This window comes from Balaenoptera borealis (genome assembly GCF_965194805.1).
Source record: "Balaenoptera borealis genome assembly, chromosome: X".
NCBI lineage: Eukaryota > Metazoa > Chordata > Mammalia > Artiodactyla > Balaenopteridae > Balaenoptera > Balaenoptera borealis.
The window spans coordinates 78566107-78583137 of NC_138881.1; the positions used below are offsets into that span (position 1 = coordinate 78566107).

Consider the following 17031-nt stretch of genomic DNA (forward strand, 5'->3'; position numbering starts at 1 on the left):
ACTGATTCCAGGACATCAACTATTGAAATCTACAGTGAGATATAACTTTCTAGGAACAACATAATTCTATTCCCCTTCCAAAAAACTCCAATGATTTGTGATTTCAAAATTTGGCTAAGATCATTTATCTTGTAATCTGGATTTCCCACTATAAAAGCAAGCAAAACAAAAACCACCTTAAAAATTATGTCCCACTGAACACCATGCTTACTTTAGCTGTAATCTTGCAATCGAAATTTTAAATTTGTGGAAGGAACAGTGCAGTGTGATAAAAAATAGTTTTATCATGCTGTTTCTCGATTTGCTTCCTCTGAATGCCAACAAGTGTGATGTAATATAATGTGTCTTGATGTACAAACTAATGGTTAATGTATCAATCATGAAACATGGAATTACTTGCCCTGTCTGATTGCTGAAGAATTTAAACATCATCTCCGGGAGTTTGGAAGTGAAGCTGAACTATCCAAGCTACCCTCTGAAAGGTATCCAAGGGCAAGAGATTTTCTTTAATATCAAAAATACAAACAGCAACAACAAAAAAAACACTTAAGATCATTTTTTGGAAAATATTCACTACTATAGTGTTGTTGAGAAAATAATTATAATTATCCATCACTCTGCTGAAAAGTTAGATGATATAAAATAATTTTAATGGGTTTTTATGTTGATTGTAATCATGTTGTTCCACTACTTTAATCATTAAAAAATTATTTTTGTTGTAATCATGTTTCTTTTTTTCTATAAATACTGAAAAAGAAAGAAGTTTTTCTTTTCTATTTTTATCTATCAAAAGAAGAATGTAAAGTTCTTTATACTCCCTGATATTTTGGGGAAAAAAAAGTACTGATGTTTGTTATATAGTGAAATGTAATTCCGTTCATAAGTAAGTAGAGACAAGGATTTAAATAGGATATTTTGAAAGATTTTATCTTAATTTTGAAACTACCTAGGAAAATATAAGCTACTAGAGTCAAACAGCTAAATAGATCTACATAATATCTCTGGCATTAAATTACTGAATATATTTCATTGCTTTGAGTAATTTGGCCTTTAACTCATTCTTCACAATATGTTGATTAATCAATTTCCTACACAAATGACTAAATGCCTCAAATTTGGTGTACATTAAATTTATTGAGAAAGGAATGATGTGTCCCAATTTTACATTGTATTCTTTAAGCTGCTTATGACTTACTAACAGTACTAACAGAATTTTTTTAAAAGCGTGATTTCTTGGGGTTAAAAGGGAGTATAAAGGACCTTTATAATCACGACATAACATATGTTTCCTGGATTCTCATTCAAATGCTTCATTGTGTATCATTTTACCTTGCAAAGTGTGGATAGGATTTGGTCTATTATGTATGTGCATTAAATTAGTGTATTATTTGAAGTGTTCCTTGGTGTAAAGGTATTTAGAAGAGACTTATGCTCTATTTAGCATTTCAAATTAGTGTAATTCTTGGATATTTAATATATAGGCAATATTTTTAAAAGATTTCTGTTAAAATTTAGCATTCCCATTTACTCAGTACAGAATCTCTGGTACCTCCAATAATGTCAAGTTCCTTGAACATGCTTGCTATCTGGCTTTTTAAACATTACTTAGTTAATTATAATGACTGTAAGTGTAACTGTTTTACTGGTAATGAGAAATGTCATGTAAATTACGATATTGTATTACATACTTATAAACAACTATTGTAGAAAAATACTTAAAATTAAATTTTACCTTTGTGAAAGTTATTCATATAAGGTAACTTTATAATATCTCCCCTATTTCTTCCTGATAAACTAAATATTTCAGTTTAATTTCAAGGAATGTCAAAATTGAGCCAACTTATTATACCTCTAGAGTCAGTGCCCTGCAGGTACCAAGACGTACTAAGAGTAGGAGTTTCCAAAACCCATAGTCTCACTTAACTGTGAAAAAAATTATGATGCCCAAGAGAATGAATCAATACTTCACATGTCCCATGATAAACTAGTGTGGCTTCATGACCATTTGTATATGTAATTATTATATAAATGCATTTTAAGTGCTTGTGTCATGACCACCCTGGTCTCTGGTTTTCCACACATTCTGTGAGCTAGAGGAGAATACTTCATTTTTCTTCCACTTCAGCAACCCTTTCCTTTAGACCTGTGATAAGGAAAACTCCTAATCACTCCTTTGTATATATGAAGATGAAAATGTCTTGAAACAGTTACCCAGAATCTCTTTTAAAAATTCCTCAGTATTTTTATGGGGGTCATCTTTGCAGAAGATGAAAATAGAAACTTTATTTTTAAAGCTGCAAGTGATTCCGTCTCTCAGAATATAATTTCTGTGAGAAAGGAACTTCTCAATTGATTTCTTTCCTGCTCTTTGAGGCTAAAATATTTACCCGTATAAACCAATGATGATTGAGATTTAACTGTATCTAAACTTCAGCCATAGATGAAAATGGATTCTGCTTTTGATTATTAACTACCCTTGATCTGTCCTTTGCTTATGCTTGAGGAAATAATATTAACATTTGAGAATAGTATGGACGGCATTGAAACTAATTTTCCACAAAAGCCAGAGAGGACAAAACTATGTATTTTCCTCTTGGTTCCTTCTTATCAGTTGATTTGATGATACTTTTAATTTAATTATTGGTGTTATTACATGTTTGGCTTACAAGGTCTCAGATATCTTCCCATCTCTTGTGTTGGTATTAATGGACTCCTAGAATATTCTCAATGAAGTGTCCTTGATGGTCTCTCTTGTTCTTATTCTAGTCAGTGAATAGAGAAAAACAGAAGGAAAGCAAATCTTAAGACTAGTCATCAAAGAAACTTTTAGGGATTACCTAATCGATTAACTACAATGTGCTGTATACTTTCATCCCTGCAAACACTCAAAGGAGTATTACTTTCTTTTGATTAAAATCCAAAGTGTATAAATTGAAAAAAATTGCTGAAATACATTTCCTCATTTTACATTAAATATAAAAGTTTATTTTTAGAAGTAGGGTATTCAAGCTATTACATTTCTTAAGTTATTTTTATTTTCAATGATTTAAATTGAAAATTTTATAGAACAGTTTTAATTCTATCCATTAATTAATCTTTTATGTATACTTCTGTTTTCTCTGCTGACCATCCTGTTCACATTATCAATGTGAACACATATACTTTAGAATAATTTTTAAAAGCTGAACTTATATTCAATCAATCATTATTTCATACAATATTTACTAATCCTTTCATTTCAACACAAAACAATGCTGCCACATTTTACAATTTTGTCACCTGCACTCGTCACTGTTTAATTAGATTTTGTAAGTGTCCGTCTAGCTAGGTGTGATTTGAAGCCTGATCTCAACAGAAGTGCTACAGGACAAGCAGAGCTTAAGTAATCTTATATGAACTTAATCTACACTGTGTAAATGCTTCCTATAGGTGCTTTTGTGTAATAGATTTTTTTCTTTAGGTTTTGCTTAGTTTCTGTCTATTTTTATTGTTTAGATTTAGGTTTCTAGCATATTCAAAGGTGCTGTGATAATATAAAGCTGTATGTGTTGTATATAATTATTACTTTTAAAAAGAACTAATGTTCAATTTGTTTTTTCGTGCATTATGTGTGTTCATACATAACATCCGTGGTTTTATGTGGTATTTAGAATTAGGAGTGGACTTTTTAAAATTGTAGAGTAGTCATAGGCCTTTATTTTTATTGAACAATGCAATATACATTTGTTGTAGAAAATTCAGGAAATTGTAGATAGATTTTAACTGTATCTATGACAATTTGATGAAGAATTTTAAAACTATTTGTTTTTACTTCAGGCTATACCAGTAAGTTTTTCTTTATAATTTACTTAGTAATTCTGTTTAACCTTTGGAAGTGGTGCACTTTAAAATTACAGAAGTATTCTGCTCTTTTTATATTATAAACTATACACGCAAGATTTTTTACACATAGTGGTAATTGACTTAATTATTATGCATATTGTTTATTTTTATAGATGTATGATTAGACAAATTTATGAAATAATTGAGTCTGATTAGTTGATAGTAAACTAAAGAGGCATACTATATATCTCCACCATGAGACTAATCTGCCCTCAGTGAAAATATCAAGTCATGATGAAAAAGCTTTTCCGTTTAAAAGAATGCCATCTAAATATCTGCCAAAATTTCCCTTAGAATGAACAACCAAGTTATCCATTATAATTATTTCTAAAAAGCCTCGTAACCAACTCTTACCTTTTTCAAATTCTAGATATTCTCAATTAAAATTTTATTAACTCTCTCACTTCAAGTGATTAATTATATTTAATTATCCACACATACACTGGTACTATCCAATTAGGAGTAAATCTTTTTCTGTGAAGTGAAAAAAATCACATTCCATTAGGTTTCAGATAGTCAAATTGACATAATAATGGAAATGAAGTACTTCAATGAATATTCTAGACATATATGCACTTTTCTCCCTTGTCCTGGAGCCTTATATTTATTAATTATTCACTGATTTACTTCACAAATGTTATTCTCTTAGAAATGCACTTTAAAAGCATTTTCATTTTTTGTCTTAACACTTGGTAAAAACGTTAGATAACAAAATAATACTTTCATTAGATACTTAGAGAAAATTTGAATAATACCACTTTTACTCTCTTTGGTGGTAGTAGAAGTAAACAAATGTGCAACACTGGTGAAAAATATTATTTTCAGAAGTCTGCAAAATAAACTTTAAAATGTATTTACTCATCGTACTACATATCAGTTTTAACCTCAGATTCAAAATCAATACAGACCACTATTTCAATGATACTTTAAACAGAATTGCTCATAAACACTATCACCTTACACAAAAATGTTTCCTGTAATTCAAGTATACAGCTCAAATAGTTGTTCAGTGTCACAACCTCGAAGTAATTAAACAGACACACACACACACACACACACACACACACACAAGAACAAATTTGATCCCCTCTTTTGGTATGTAAACACAGACCTAGTCTCATATTCAGGGTGGGAAAAAACACACAAAAATGGAATTGCATGGATGCTGGAAAACTAATTTATGAACTCCTAAATGAGAGATTATATTTCATTACTAATTTTATTTATTTGATCACTCATTCAGAACTATGTATTGGGTGCCTTTTGTGTAGATAATTATATACATTATTTATGATGTTCAGATTGAATAAGTACATATTTTTCACACAAATATAGTTATTCAAGGGAAGGTGCTGAGTTCTCTTCCAGATAGGTATTGTAGTTTTGTCTACGTGATACTAAAACATCTGGAGGCAAAATACAATTTTTCACTGAATATGGGGATATTTTGTCTACCTGACAAAATTGACTCCATAAAGATGCAGACTTTATCTAGTACTACAAAATGATATTATAATAGTTTCATTTTAGATAGGAAAAAAGAATTTGACATGCTATATAAAGTTAACATTATCTGAACTAGAGCAATTGATAACATTTAACAACAAAATTCTACATGGTGCTACAATTCAACTTTACATATATAAGTTTGAGTTGTTTGTAAGACTATACACACATTTATTTCAAGACGCATACACACTGTAGAAATGATGAGGTACATACAATTAAGTCATTTTAGGTGTGAGACTTAAAAGACAACCATACCAAACTCTTAAAATTAAGAGACCTAATTTTGAGTCTAGAGGAAAATTCATTTTAATTTGATGTTTATGTAATTCTAAAACAGTGGGATTAAAATGGGTTAGGGTATATATAAGCATACATATGTTTGCGTATATGTGTGTATATTTATGTTTTTCAAATTTCTAGCAGAAAAAAGTAATATAAACTTTAAACTAAAGACAACTTGTTCAAAGATCATACATCTATATTTACAATGTTATTCTCTGTTCTTTTAAACTCATGCCTCACTTCCAAACTTTAATCATCCTTTATCCCTTATATCACCCTACATAGCACCTTTTATTTAAAAAAACTCTTGCCACATTCAGTGCATTCTGAATATGTGCTCATGTGTTTTTTACTTTCAAATTATTTTACCTCTAATGTAACTGCAGTACTTCTTTTCATAAAGTTTCCCTGTTTTCTGAAGGATCACAGATCCAGTAACATTAAATTATAAATTAAAAATTAAACTATTTTTCCTATCTAATTACCAGTGTAGATTCTACTTCTCTTCCACACAAAAAAGCTAAGATAAATTTGCCTTCAGTAATAGTCAACTTCTGCTCAGTTGGCATAACTAAAACATATGTAAAAGAATCCATTAAAATAATTATTTTTATTTGCATGAATACCTTATTTAATTTTAATACCTCTGAAACCAAAACAGAGATAAGTAATTCTCTGTTAGTGCTCTGTACAATGTCAGATTTTCAGTTTCATAAGTCTGCAGCTTTGTGGGTTTATGTTTCCATCAAAGGCTAAGATATGGATTTGCCATAATCATATACATGCATACCTACTTATCTATGTATGTGTATACACTTTTATAAACAGCTTGGTGTGAACTATGGATTGACGTAAATCATGGAAATATTTGTGAGGATAGATTCGGTTTTTAGATTGGGTAATGTGTACAATTTATTATCATTTCTGGTTTTGAGTGGAGCTAGTACTGCGAACTGCCATTGAAGAAAAGCTGTGTAAAGTAACATTAAAATTGTGAAGATTTAAAATACAAGAGCAGTCACAAACAGTCACTCTTAAAATTTTGTTTTTGCTTTGTTATTTGTAGCTGTAATTTTAAAAAAGAATAAACAGGTTTTTGTGTGAATATGTTAGAGTGACTATTATAGGGCATCTTTCAACTGGAATACATGTAGTTACTAACACTGGTTGTATTTGATGTATTTTCAGTGCATAAAGTGTGTGTAATCTGTATTAAGTGAAATACCTATAAATAAAGTTATTTCTGCATTGCAATAACATATCTTCTGATATTTTTTGAAGCGCTTGTTGTCATCAGGGGCTACCAATTTCATTAACATCATCAAGGATCCTAAAATAATTTTTAGCACACTAACATCCTACAATCTCATGGTATAATTCATTATCTGTGTTGTGTTAACCAGAACTTTATATATTGGCATTCCTGATCACTAACATTGAGAGATAACTGGTCCAAAGCAATGAAGTGGATTGAAGTGACTCATATTCAACTAAAGTTTTAGTTTTGTGCATTTTATTGTACTCAAATTCTTTGAATATTGGTAATATGGTACCACTTATTAACTATTGTTTTTCATAGAACATGCTATAGATAATGGAGTTTACCATGAGTTCAAATGAGATGAATTAAATATTTCTTAAACTCCTGCTATGAGCAAAGCAATGTAGAGAATGATGGTGGTTATGGTGAGGGATGGGGTATTAAGGGGTAGAGATGTGGGACAATCAAGGTTCTCCCCTGGTTTCTATTAGTGTAAAAAGCCTTTTACCCAACAAGTTTAATTGAAAGTATGTTAAAAAAAAAACAAAACTTTCAGCTTTTCTAGTGCAGAAAACCCCTGACTATATAAGGTTTAAAAAAAAGCAAAAGAAAGAACAAAAAGAAAAAAATTTAAAAGTTTTATCATAATAATTAGGAGGGTGTGTTTGTGTGTGTGAGTGTGTGTGTGTGCACGTGTGTGTGAATATAGCTAGTAGAGTATCTTACAGGTATGTATTAGGTATTCATTCCAAAGTTCTTGAAATCTGAACTGAGCAAGCATATACTTAACCCATTTTAGGAAGCACCTTAAAGTCATCAACACTTTCCCGAATCACATCCAAATAACAACAAAATACTGTTGATCTTGCCTCTAAAATACCTCAGACATTTCTCCCTTTACACTTACTTATTCAGGTCTTCATCATAAGTTACTGGTTCCACTACTAATAGGTTGTCCTGCTTCCTAGTTTCATTTGTCCAATTTATTTTCTACCCTGTACCCAGAACACTTCCTAAAACACAGATCTGATCAAGTGAAGCCTATGAGAGAAAAGCTTCTGAGTCTTTCCCCATGGCATATAGGATAAAACCTTAATTACTCTATTTTTCAAGGATTTTACAATTTTAATCAGGTCTCCTTGCTCATCCTTATCTCCTACTACTCCATGCACCCCACATTTTTGTCTCACCTACTACTTCTTGTTCCTTGAATATTTCATGCACTTTAATGCTTCCATAAATCTGAACAATTTACCAGAATTACATTAAGCACTTCCTTTGGTTAAGATTCTGTGAGGACAACAAAAATAACTAAGCCACGGTCAGTGAAGTAGAAGTGTAATTGTGGAGATAATGTAAGAAAACATACTTTTAATAGCAGAGAGAATATGATAAAAAAAATGAAAGAATGCTACCTGTGATTTTATTAAAAATGAAAGAAGCCTGGATGGTACCCTTTTCTTCAACATCTTATCTGTTTCTTAACATTAACCTTACATAATTCTTGTGAAATGAAAAGCCTCAACAAATGGCTAGGTCATATAGCTCTTCAAACAGTAGTTGCCGGAAACTATTTCCAGAAAATTGATGTTACATCATTTTTCTTCATTAATCTTAGAAAGATTTTTAAATATTTACCTCAGATACTTTGATTCTTGTTACATTTCCCATCCATGAGTTGCACTTAAAATAAAAACTATCAACGGAAAATTTTAACCCATTTGTTCATCTTAGTATGAACATATACCAGAGAACCATATACTGCTTTTAGGCATTTTGGCAAAAGGAGCATCTCAATGTGACATTTCTTATAAATATGGCAAGAAAAATGTGTTCTTGTCCTCAATAGAGGAACTTTTTCCATGGTGAATGGTAACATATAGATACTGAGAACTCTGGTTAAAATGTGCTGTCTATACATAAAATCTGTCACTGAAGTACTGAGATGAAATGGTCATCCCAGATAGAAATCATTTTATCCCTTTCCCCCCATACTGAAAGTCAAAATTATCAAATTTGTGAAAACAGGACAGATGGAGAAACCATAGGATATCAAATGTAGATAACATCCAAATTATAACATGGTAGAGCTACCCTGAAAATTCAGAAACCACATATCCCCTCTCCAAATTGAGAGTGTATTACACACACACACACACGTATATCTTTAAGGAATGCACTTCTTGGCACACATACTGAAAGCAAATACACCACCTGCTTCCTAGAAATAGATGAAAATAAACCACATAGTTCTTAAATTAGCCCTTTTTTTCTTTTGTTCTTATTATGACAGAAAAAAATCTTTCTAAATTGCATGCAGGAAACATCCTTGGAGACTGAGGTTTTGTTTTGGTTAGTTTTTCTTTCATATATATTTATTTATTTATTTATTTTTGCTAAGCAGTCATATCAGGATGCTGGAATGCCAGCATTACTATAAAACATTTCCATACTACATGATGATAGTTTACAAAAATTCATTACTTATTTCACCTCTTTGTGTAAAGGGAATGAACGTCATCATTAGTAGGGAAATAATGTTTCTTTAGCTCAGTTGTAATTATTGAGTTTTCCAACTATCCCAGATAAAATAAAAGCTATTACTAACATTCTTAAAGTCAGTGGCTATTTTCTTCAGTACATTACCCCTTGGGAATATAGGGCCACTATAAAGGGGTAATGAAGTTGGAAGATTGGATAGAACGACAAGGCTAAGGACTCAATAACATGAAAACCTTGCAAGAGTAACACATTGCCACATTTCTAGTGAACAAACTTCCCCTTCATATTTGTGTGGTTTTTAATATATTTTTGAAGTGCTTCTATCACAGCAGTGGGAAAATTATTATTCATAAACTACACCCTCACTTATTCTGTTTTCATCTGATAGAGCCAAAAAGTATTTTTTACTCTGATTTATTTCTTGGGAACAATCCTATCTAAAATCAATCTAACTGAAAAATTACCATAGCTATATGCCAAATCTGTCTTAACTATATTCCTACCGCAACTGTCTTTGCGCTTGTGTGTGAAATATTAAATTTCATGGTGCATTTTGCTTTTCATGGAGAAAAATTCCATATCCATTCTCCTAACTCTGATAATAGAGTTGTCAACATTCCCTTTCTTCTTCAAGTTGGTCTGGCTTGTGAAATGTGTTAAAACCCCAGGTTGACTATCACATACGGGCATGGGAAGTATTGGACCTGCTGAGAGAGACTTGCCCTCTTAACACACAAAGGAAATATGCTGTAGGTCAGTCCTCTCTATTCTCTGGGCAACTTTTGTGGTCCCATGTTCAGATAGGAACATGCGTCTTGTCTCTTTTTCTAATCTCTGTCAATCCAATAAGAGAAAAAGCCTCAGTTACTTAGATATGTTCTGGACTAGGTGGCCCTTTCTCCCCTGGAAAATAAGTCTCTGACCATCCCGTCCTTATAATACGTTTTTGTAACTCTTTCTTAGTAAAATCACTCTTTGATGTACTTCAGTCAAATCACCTGAACACTCTCATTCCCTGAGCAGTGATCACTGCACTCGTTACAATGAAAATATGCACTGTATGGAGAGTAAAGTTTACCCACCATAACCTGCTATTCTGAAATTACATTTTTCATGCTGAAAGAAGTATAGTTTGCATAGCTAAAGCAACAAGGTGTTTGAATCTGTGAAAAAGAGACTGAGACACAGGGAGATGGTACTAGTGCTGAAAAAAACAAAAGCCTAACAGGAGAAAGAGGTGGTAGGAGCCAAAAGGTTAAAACCATGGCTTTCTCCAGGTCGTCCTCATTCACTCAACCATTAGATAGTGATTGAGTACATACTTTGGATAAGGCCTTACTACAAAGTTAGGTTATGCCTGAACTTGGCCTTAGGGGAAGTAGCCCAACAATAGAAGCTGTGTACGCAAATGATGGTTACCAGGTGGTCCACAAAACCAGTACTCTTACAGATGGGACTAAATTAAAATTTTAAAGGTACATCTAATTTTTTCCAGGAAAATAACTGTTAGATCAGAAAACTTCATGTTAACTGGTTAACTGGTGTTAATAGTGTTGACTGAGGTAGAGATATAGCTACTTCTCCAAGTAAATCTAACTGGTTAATTTAATCATGAGAACTTTGTTCAGCATACACATTCACAAAGAAAGTACTTTTTCTGACTTTTTAAACTTTCTCTTTTATCCATTTGTTATAGAATTTGAAATTTTAATATTTGGTTCACGTCAATGTGAACTAAGTATTGGGTCATATAGCTAACTGAGCATTTCTTTTTTTTTTTTTTACATCTTTATTGGCATATAATTGCTTTACAATGGTGTGTTAGTTTCTGCTTTATAACAAAGTGAATCAGCTATACATAAACATATATCCCCATATCTCCTTCCTCTTGCGTCTCCCTCCCATCCTCCTTATCCCACCCCTCTAGGTGATCACAAAGCACCAAGCTGATCTCCCTGTGCTATGCAGCTGCTTCCCACTAGCTATTTTACATTTGGTAGTATATATATATGTCCATGTCACTATCTCACTTCGTCCCAGCTTACCCTTCCCCCTCCCCCTGTCCTCAAGTCCATTCTCTACGTCTGCATCTTTATTCCTGCCCTGACCTTAGGTTCTTCAGAACTTTTTTTTTTTTTTTTTTAGATTCCATATATATGTGTTAGCATACGGTATTTGTTTTTCTCTTTCTGACTTACTTCACTCTGTATGACAGACTCTAGGCCCATCCACCTCACTACAAATAACTCAGTTTCATTTCTTTTTATAGCTGAGTAATAGTCCATCATATATATGTGCCACATCTTCTTTATCCATTCATCTGTCAATGGGCACTTAGGTTGCTTCCATGTCCTGACTATTGTAAATAGAGCTTCAATGAACATTGTGGTACATGACTCTGTTTGAATTATGGTTCCGCAGGGTATATGCCCAGTAGTGGGATTGCTGGGTCGTATGGTAGTTCTATTTTTAGTTTTTTAAATAACCTCCATACTGTTCTCCATAGTGGCTGTATCAATTTACATTCCCACCAACAGTGCAAGAGGGTTTCCTTTTCTCCACATCCTATCCAGCATTTATTGTCTGTAGATTTTTTGATGATGGCCATTCTGACTGGTGTGAGGTGATACCTGATTGCAGTTTTGATTTGCATTTCTCTAATGATTAGTGATGTTGAGCATCCTTTCATGTGTTTGTTGGCAATCTGTATATCTTCTTTGGAGAAATGTCTGTGTAGGTCTTCTGCCCATTTATGGATTGGGTTGTTTGTTTTATTGATATTGAGCTGCATGAGCTGCTTGTAAATTTTGGAGATTAATCCTTTGTCTAACTAACTATTTCTTATTTATGGGTTAGTGCCATTTAGTTTCTTGGTTTTTATTTTCCTCTTACATTCTCAAATGCTTTCTCAATTTGAATAAAGTAGACCATAGAAAGACAAGAAAAAAAAAAAAACATGGCTTTCTCTCTAACATTTCTTCAATTTCATCAACTTATGTCTTCATTAATTTGACTCTCTCTTTTAATGCTTACTATTGGCCCTTGTATTGTACAGAAGATCATTCTTAAAGGTTCATATATTCATCCCCCAAGCTTTTACCCTTTCTCCCTTCCCTAGCAGAAACATCAAGTAGTCATTTATATTACCCCTGAGGTTTCCTTTTGCCTAAAGGAATCTAATAATTCAGAAAGATCTCCATATAAGTTTCAATTTCCAGGGAGATCTAGATCTATAAATACTAATATGATATATATATATTAAAATAGAGTTAATTGAACTTAAGTTTAAATCCTAATTTAAAAAGGAAAACAAAGGTCTTCTTCTAATGATAACATTTTTGTTTTGAATTTGGATAAATATTTTACTTGCATTATTGAAAATGCTTTTTACTCTTCTGGTTGTATTATGCTGACCAATCTAATTCCCAGATCTGTAGTATTCCCTGTAACCTTTAGGAGCTGTATTATTACATCTGTGATCTGCTTCTATTTCAGAGATACAAGGAACCTTAGAGACCATGTGGTATCCTAGTCTGCCTCTATTATTTGACAGATAGTGGAACCAAGGCCCAGAGAGAGAACAGACGTTTACTGAGCACCTATTTTATGTCAGGCAGTGTGCTAGGCACCTTACATATAATAGTTCTTTATCTCAGAGTAAGTGGCCAAGAGAGGATCTGTGGTTAGATCTAATTAACTCTCAAGTTCTCCTTCCTCTCTATTTCATCACATGTCTGGCAGAGCTGTGGCTCCCACAGCTCTTGATTTGAAGTTCAGAGGTCCTTAACTTTTACCATCTTCTTATTAAATTTCTCCTCTGCTGTACAAATCAACACCCAGTAAACTGTTGTAGATTTTCCCAACTCTCTTTGCCCCTTTCTGGACTCATGCTCATGTATTTAAGCTCAGACAGATGATCTTTTAGATGATTCTTGTTATTAGATTTTCGTAAGGTTGACAAGCACCATGTTCATTCTGAAAGCTATGGGGCATAATTCCCCATGAACAGGTCAGTTGGAAAAACGCAAATAGTGTAGACAAAGAAGTCTCTCTTCTTCCATCTACTTCCACTCTCAATATATGAACCCCTGAACAAACTTTGAAAATAGTGGCTATTCAAAAAGTGTTTAATCAAATTGAACTTTCTGTAGAAAGTTCCCTTTCCATTCTGCCTTTTCAATATTTAAGACATAATATGATTCTAAAGTTCTACAGTTTGGTAAGCCACAAGTTGAGTTTGAAAGTACATGTGTGTCACCAAATATAAATTAATTTCTACATCAATTTATAATGAAAAGGAGCATTGTAACACATTCAGTATAGTTATGAATGTCTCATTAACCTGATGAGATGTATAACCAGAAATATATATATCAAATATGGACCACCAGCTATCTATAAAAAGTATTGAAAATTATTAATTCAAATACAATATGAATTTTTAGTCATTTAGAATTATTAACTTTGGATTACATAGGAGAAATTGAAAAAAATATTTTGTTTCTGGGTTATGTTTCCTAGTTTAACAAATTCATATGTAGCTATAGGAACATTAATTATTAGTGGTGTCCAACATATGCTAAACAATATTATATCATTTTTTTTTTCAAATGGGAAAGGTTCACTACTTACTTAGGAAGTTGCCTTAACTCCTTAAGACAATTTAGGGAACATATATATCAAATGTCCATGCTACATTAGGTTCTGAAAATAAGATTGGAAAAAAGAAGGAAAGGAGGAAAGGATAGTTCAAGGAAAATTTTGGGAGTGCCTGCTAGGCACCAGGAGTAGTGCTAGGCACACTGCACAGCAAGATGTATTGGGACGTGATTGGGCTTTAGAGTCAGATAGACTTGTTTTCCAAATCTGGATTTTTAGATATTAGCTGTATGCTTGTAACCTTTTTGAACCTCAGAATCATCTGTGATAATCAAGATGTTCAATTAACAGGATTGTAAGTGAGGATTCAATGAGATTGTGTATAAAAATTTGCATTGTACAGTGTCTGGCATAAAGCAGACAATAAATGTAAGTCCTGTTGCACATTGATGAACTCATCTAACCTGAACAATACAGTGAGCTAGATATTATTGATATCATACCCATTTTATAGATTAAAACCAAACCAACAAACTGGGTCTTGGGGGCTTCCAATATTTGCCCAAGCCCAATTTAACCAATTTAAGTACTCTTTACCCTACATCACAGCTATTTAAAATCAAGAATCTAGTCAACCGTATTTTTTATTAACTGCTTAACTAATGCTCAGCCACAAAGCAGCCTTGCCTCTTGAACCCTATCATGTGTGTTCTTTACAGGAGCCTGAGAAGAAGTATTGAGTATTTCTCTAGGCAATAATAACTTTAAAATCCTTTCAGTTGTAGGTGAATGAATTTTTAAATGTAGCTGGTGGAAATAAAGTTTGGCATTCTAAGGATTGTGAAAACTACTGACAAGCCTAACTTAGTGTTAGAATCATAAAATGTTCGATGAAGAAGACTCAGAATGTGAGAGTGATTTGCCCAAGGTCATATGGTTAGGATTTTAAAAGAATCAGGTGATGAGTGTTAATGTCCTGACTTCCAGTTCAGGATTCTTACCACTACATACACAACCTATTGTCTGATAACTTTGTGCCCTGAATAACAACGGTACAAAGTGGCATTGAATAATATTAAAATTGTGAAAAAACGTGAAACTAACAAAAATAAAACTGCTGTAGGAATCAGATTGTGGTTGAGGTTTAAGGTTTCCTATGTAATAAATCTGCTGTCACCTTGAAAGATCATATCCTCTCTGAGACTCAGTTTCTTCATGTGCAAAATGAGGAGGATGGGTTTTTCAGAACCTCAAATGAGATGATTTTGCAAAAATCATTTTAAAAATGAGAGATCTACATAAATGATAATTATTATCAATACAATAGAACTAAAAAAGCCTTTAAAACTGCTCTATAATCATGTTTCTTCCCTCACAGGACACTGAAAATGATGGGTTCTTGATTACAAGTATCTAATTAATATTTCATGCAAGTTCCCAAAATGGCCAACTTATGATTATATAGGGAGACTGGGAGACTCCTGTGTTTCTGAAATGCACTTGCTAATTCTTGAACTAAATTATATCAAGTATTTCTTAGAATAGTTTGTAAGCACATGGAATCAAATTCCTTAAAACCATGGGTTTTGCCTGGCATTTAATTAAGGAAGCTGAGACAGCTTTCAGTGGCAAGTGAGAGCCATTTTAGAAACGATAGAGCTATAGTGAGTCTTCTCAAAAAAAAAAAAAAAGGGAGAAAACTGTTCCTGTGTACCTACCTTCTCTGTGATAGGCACACTGGGGCAGCAGGAAGGGGGTTAGCTTCCAAATCAGGCAGTGTGTGTTCTAACCCTGACTTTGTTATCTTTAGCTGTTGGGTCTTGCATAAAACTTGTTAATGTTTCTGAGTCTTGGGATCTTCATCCATAAAAATGGCTACAATAAGGTCAAACTCATAAGGTTGCTGTGAGAATTAAATGAGATACCCTATAAAATGTGGCTGGCACATAACAGGCACTTAATTAGTGCTAATGCCCTTCATCAACTGTCTCAACTAATCCACCCAACAACCCAGTGAACAAGGTATTATTAATATCATCCTCACATTGCAAACTAAATTGAGGGACTGAGTCTCAAGAGTTTCAATGGTTTGCTCAAGCTCAGGCAACTGGTAATTGGCCTGTCTGGAATTTTACCAAGATTGACCTGACTCTCAGTTTCAAGTCCACTGTCCATTTCCTATCCAAAGTTAACTTCCTGTCCACTGTCCTGCCTCTGGCATAAGATCCAAAACGCCTCTGTTCAGAGGTAGTTTACAAACTCAGAAAATTCAAGTTGTTATGCATGGCATTAAACATATACTTAATTATCTTTTTCACATTCTTTTTCCTTAGGCGTAAGGAGATAAGAGTAAGACTCTATTTTTCTGAACTGTGAATAAATGACTTTAGAGGGGAAAGTTTATAATATAATGATAAGAATCTGACTTAATATGTCATTTTAATATTAGCCATTTTACTCTATTATCTTGTATACATGAATGGCTATCTTACAAAGGATAGTTCTAATTAAAATAGGTATTGAGAGATAAAACATTAAGAAAAAAATTTTAATAGAGCCTAGGCTCAACATAATTAGAACTCACATGCTATGGAAAACAAATTGCATAAAAACGTTGTTTGAAGATTTAAATTATATCATATATTGTCTAGAATCTGTTAAATATTTTTTAATGAAATGTTTTATTTCCATCACAACTGGAATGCTAGGTTGTTCATATTGGTTTAGCAAACCAAATTACACATCCATGAAATTTTAAATGAATAGGTTATAGATTTTCAGCTCAGGAGCACAATTATTTTATTTCTACTATACTTAATTTTTCTGATTATAAAATTTTATGATAGAAAATTTAGAAAATAATGAAAATATACAGTGATGAAAATAGAAATCACTTTATATTCCTGCTATTCAAAATTAACTCCTTTTAGCATTTTGATAAATTTCTAATTTTTTCTAAGCATAAGCTTATGTATTTAAAACTTGTATATTATTTA

General features: G+C 32.5%; 1 protein-coding gene across 3 annotated transcripts in view; it reads left to right on the top strand.

The window, feature by feature from the left end:
* Nucleotides 1–17031, top strand: part of PCDH11X (protocadherin 11 X-linked) — a 523932-nt gene that overhangs the window by 76767 nt on the left and 430134 nt on the right. Inside the window, exon 3 of one of the 3 annotated variants that reach the window (XM_082377051.1) lies at nt 1–17031. This exon is cut by the window's right edge and continues 23520 nt beyond it. The exons of the other annotated variants lie outside the window; for them this stretch is intronic. Coding sequence (XP_082233177.1) covers nt 1–45 — 45 coding nt within the window. The 3' untranslated portion in view covers nt 46–17031. 3 annotated transcript variants of the gene reach the window in all.